Here is a 5,000-nt window from a genome sequence, read left to right as displayed (position 1 = left end):
ACACACACACACACGCACAGTCCAATACACAGACACATACACAGAATCACACACACACACACACACACACACACACACACACACAAACACACACACACACACACACACACACTCCAATACACACGCACACACACACACTCACACACACACACACACACACACAGACTCCCATAAACAGAGACACACACACACACACACACACACACACACACACACACACACACACACACACACACACACACACACACACACACACACACACACACACACACACACACACACACACACACACGTACACAAAACACACACATGGCTCCACTAACCAACTAACCAGACCAATAAAACCAGCCACATCCACCCCAACAAAAACGGGGGGGGTTGTTAAAGATCAATGAAGGGCAGAGGAGGAGGAATGGAAACAACGCACGACAACAGGGTCCACAAAACAGCACAAAAGCATGGATCGTTGATAAATGTTTAATTTGATTGTCTTCAAATAAAAAACAACTATTTGTGTGTTTATCTGTGTGTACGTGCGCATGTGTATGCACGTGTGCGTCGGTGTGTATATATGTGTGCGTATGTTTGTGTGTGCGTTTGTGTGTCTGTGTGTGTTTGGCCGTGCGCCTTCGTGTACATACCAGTGTGTCGCTGTGTGCGTGTCTGCGTGTGTTTGTGCGTGCATGTGTGAGTGCATTTGTGTCTGTGTGTGTCTTTGTGTGTCTGTATGTACGTGTCTGTGTGCCTCTCTGTGTGTGTGTGTGTCTGCACGTTTGGGTCTGCGCATGTGCATATGTGTGTGTCTGCACGTTTGCAGTGTGTGTGTGTGTGTGTGTGTGTGTGTGTGTGTGTGTGTGTGTGTGTGTGTGTGTGTGTGTGTGTGTGATCATGTGTCTGAGGCCTGGTGCCACAGCCTCAACAGGATCCCACACAGCTTTTATTCCTGCGGTACTTCTCTTAACAAGCCAGAGGGCCGAGCACTGATCGGGCCCCCCGCTCTCACAGGTACCGCTAGAGCCTCCAGGGGCAGGAAGTGAGGCTGAGCCCTCCCCCCCAAAGCACCTGGAGCCGTTTACTGTACAGCCTGCCAGCCCACTAATGAGGCTCACTGTGCACCCCCCCCCCCCCCCCCCCCCCGGGGAGGGGCCGGGGGCATCTCGCTCAAGGATGCCTCCGGGTAGACTGGGGACGTTAGGGTGGGATTGTGTGTGTCTTCGTGTGTGCGCGTGTGTGTGTTTGAGTGTGTGTAGACTTGTGTGTGTGTGTGTGTGTGTGTGTGTGTGTGCATACACGTGTACTGTATGTGTTTGTGTGTGTGCATGTGTTTATATGTGTGTGTTTACGTGTGCATGTGTGTGTGTGTGTGCGTGTGTGTGTCCATGTGCATGTGCGTGTGTGTGCTTGTGTGTGTGTGTGTGTGTGTTTACGTGTCCATGTGTGTGTGTGTGTGTGTGTTTCCATGTGCATGTGCGTGTGTGTGCTTGTGTGTGTGTGTGTGTGTTTGTGTGTTTATGCGTGTGTCTGTGTCAGTGTGTGTGTGTGTGTGTGTTTCCATGTGCGTGTGTGTGCTTGTGTGTGTGTGTGTGTTTATGCGTGCGAGTGTGTCAGTGTGTGTGTGTGTGTGTGTGTGTGTTGGGGTCTCTCAGTACCTGAAGGCAGCCAGGTACTCTGCGTCCCCCATGGGGGGCTCCAGCCCTCCGGTCCAGGCTACGTTGACGTTGAAGCCCTCCCCCGCCCCCGAGCCCACCTGGAAACAAACACAGCGTCAACCCCCGCCGCCGCCGCGCCGCCCGCGACCACGCTAGCCTACTAGCACGCGTGCTATACGGCACACACAGCTATGCTCACGTTTAACATGCCTGCTAGCATTTAATAAGGCTGTAGCTACTGGCAGATCCAGGTCAGATCTCAGACTAGTGTGGACCCCCATAGAACACACACACACACACACACTCACTCACTCACTCACTCACTCACTCACTCACTCACTCACTCACTCACTCACTCACTCACTCACTCACACACACACACGCAGACACACACACACCTCGGCCGCGGACCCACTGCCGGGGAAGAAGTTGCCGTCGTCGTAGCGATGGAGAGAGATGTAGAGGACGCTGGGGTCGTTGTAGAACACTTCCTGGGTCCCGTTGCCATGGTGAACATCCTGATGGGAGGACAGACATACAGACAGACAGAATTTGGTATTGATTAAAGTCTCTTCTAAAACGGACTAAGTGTTGTAGAGAGGAGAAGGACGAGGAAGAGGAGGAGGAAGGGCTTACCCAATCAACAATCAGGACCTTACTGGCACTCATCTTCTGCTGGAGCTGTTTGGCTGCTATGGCAACCGAGTTAAAATAACAGAAGCCCCTAAACATGGGAGAGGGAGAGAGAGAGGGAGAGGGCGAGAGAGAGAGGGTGAGAGAGTGAGATTGACATTTAATGATAATTCAATGAACATGTTCATTAAGTTCCTGAAAGAAAAAAAACAGAATAGAGCAAAATGTCAACACATTTTTGGGGGTTTTCCTTAATACTTAAGGATCCATAAATTATTTAATTCACCAGCAGACTGCTGCACATGGCCAGCTTGTCTTTCTAAAATAAGACAGAATGACATGAACTTTGTGAAGTTAATTGAATGTCTTGTCTGTGCCTATTTCCGTTCTTGGCATCAGAAAATACAAATGAGAAATGACCCCAAATGACTCACACAACCGTTGACGTTGTACGCTACCATTTCCCTTCATTGCGCGCACTAAATCTCAGTGTACGTCGTGCGCTAAACGTCCCGTTGTTTCTCTGGCAGTGGGGAGGGAAGGGCGGCTGAGTCACGTAAGGTGGACCAGACTGCGGTCGAGACAGAGGCGCGGAGGAGGGCCGGTAGGCTAGCTTACGTGCGTCAGAGAGCTAGCGTTAGCTCTCCGGCACCTCCCCCCCCCCCCACTGAGTGTCCCCTCTCCTTCCCCCACAGGTCATAAACACATCACACACACACAGCCATGGACTCAACACACACACACACACATGTACAAACGCAGAAACACAGACATGCAGACACACACGCACACATGCAGAGAGACACAGACGCACAAACCCACACACATACACATTCACATACACACACACATACACACACACACACACACACGCACACACACACACACATATAAACACACAAACACACACACACATACACATTCACATACACACACACGTACACACACACCCACACACACACACGCACGCACACATATAAACACACAAACACACACATTCACATACGCATACACACACACAAAAAACAAACCCAAACACAAGCACAGACACACAAACTTACATGGGGTTGGACGGGTCTGCGTGGTGCCCAGGTGGTCTGACCACTGCAAATCCGTTCTGAGGGGGAGGGGGAGGGAAGAGGTCCCCAGATGTTACTCATTCCATCGGCTCGTTGTTAAGAAGACACAACAGAGCGCTTTAACCCCCCTCAACTCATCACAAAGCAACCGTGGCTCAGGCCTCTTTCATGTCGTGATGTTTGTATTTCCAACACTAGTTCTGAGTCAATAGTGATTTCTAAACGGAACTGATCCGGATTGTGCTGTGACCGAGTCCTGGTGGGTTGGACCAGGACGCACGCTATATTACAATCACAAAACGATCAAAGAGGATCACAGAAGATGCCTCAACGCTACTCTGCTCTGAACTGAAAGAACTGGTGGAACTATTTAGTCAAGCATCACTGTTAAGGTTTTTTTAAGTCTACTGAACTTTATAACCTACGGTGGAGTGGGGTCTTACAGATTCAGCACAAGGGGTGGATAGTGTACATACTTGTCGGATCCATAAAGCAACTTAGACACATTTCCGTATTTTAGCTACTAGGATGTTACTTAGCATGTTATAGTAAACAACACAAACAAATTACAAAATACATTTTTCTAACAAAGTGGGGCCTCTAGTATTTGTGGGGTCCTTCTAACAAGTGGGTTAACGTTATTGTGTGTTACATAGTGAGGACTTTAGCGTGTGTTACATAGTGAGGACTTTAGGGAGAGTTGGAATGTGGGGACCTACTCTTAATTACACAGTGAAAACCAAAGTGGGGACTTTAGGGTATGTATAATATGGGGACTTTAGTGTGTGTTACATAGTGAGGACTTTAGTGTGTGTTACATAGTGAGGACTTTAGTGTGTGTTACATAGTGAGGACTTTAGTGTGCGTTACATAGTGAGGACTTCAGCGTGTGTTACATAGTGAGGACAATAGTGTGTGTTACATAGTGAGAACTTCAGCGTTTGTTACATAGTGAGGACTTTAGTGTGTGTTACATAGTGAGGACTTCAGCGCGTGTTACATAGTGAGGACGTTAGTGTGTGTTACATAGTGAGGACTTTAGGTTGAGTTTGAATGTTGGGACTACCCTGGCTGCTACACAATAAAGACCAAAGTGGGGACTCTGATTGGTGCATCGTGGGGCCCAGAGTGTCGAGGTACCTTCAGCTCTCCCTTGGCCACCCGGAAGGCCAGCTCGGTGATGCTGCCCGCCGCCATGCGCGAGGCCGTCGAAGTGTGCGACTCGTTCCAAATGGTGTCGTTGTCCACCTGTCGGGAACAGGTACACAATCTGTCATTAGAGAGAGAAGAGAGGAGAAGCGAAGAGCAGAGAGAGAGAGAGAGAGAGAGAGAGAGAGAGAGAGAGAGAGAGAGAGAGAGAGAGAGAGAGAGAGAGAGAGAGAGAGAGAGAGAAGAGAAGAGCAGAGAGAGAAAGATAGAGAGAGAGAGAGAGAGAGAGAGAGAGAGAGAGAGAGAGAGAGAGAGAGAGAGAGAGAGAGAGAGAGAGAGAGAGAGAGAGAGAGAGAGAGAGAGAGAAGAGAGAGAGAGCGAGCGAGAGAGAGAGAGAGACAAAGACAGAGACAGCGAGAGAGACAGTGAGAAAGAGAGAGGGGGAGGGACAGAGAGAGACAAAAACAGAGACAGAGACAGAGAGATCCTC

General features: G+C 49.4%; 1 protein-coding gene across 3 annotated transcripts in view; it reads right to left on the bottom strand.

Moving 5' to 3' along the window:
- The window catches only part of hdac7a (histone deacetylase 7a), a 42,892-nt gene that overhangs the window by 8,023 nt on the left and 29,869 nt on the right, over positions 1–5,000 (bottom strand). For all 3 annotated transcript variants that reach the window (XM_030366059.1, XM_030366067.1, XM_030366075.1), the window contains 5 exons: positions 4,502–4,609; positions 3,344–3,399; positions 2,286–2,373; positions 2,048–2,167; positions 1,650–1,747 (listed from right to left, as the gene is read on the bottom strand). In XM_030366059.1, coding sequence (XP_030221919.1) covers positions 1,650–1,747; positions 2,048–2,167; positions 2,286–2,373; positions 3,344–3,399; positions 4,502–4,609 — 470 coding nt within the window. The remainder of the gene's footprint in view (positions 1–1,649; positions 1,748–2,047; positions 2,168–2,285; positions 2,374–3,343; positions 3,400–4,501; positions 4,610–5,000) is intronic.

The sequence above is a fragment of the Gadus morhua genome, chromosome 1, assembly GCF_902167405.1.
Source record: "Gadus morhua chromosome 1, gadMor3.0, whole genome shotgun sequence".
Lineage (NCBI taxonomy): Eukaryota > Metazoa > Chordata > Actinopteri > Gadiformes > Gadidae > Gadus > Gadus morhua.
Note: the sequence above shows the minus strand (reverse complement) of the source record. Positions and strands in the feature narration are given on the sequence as shown.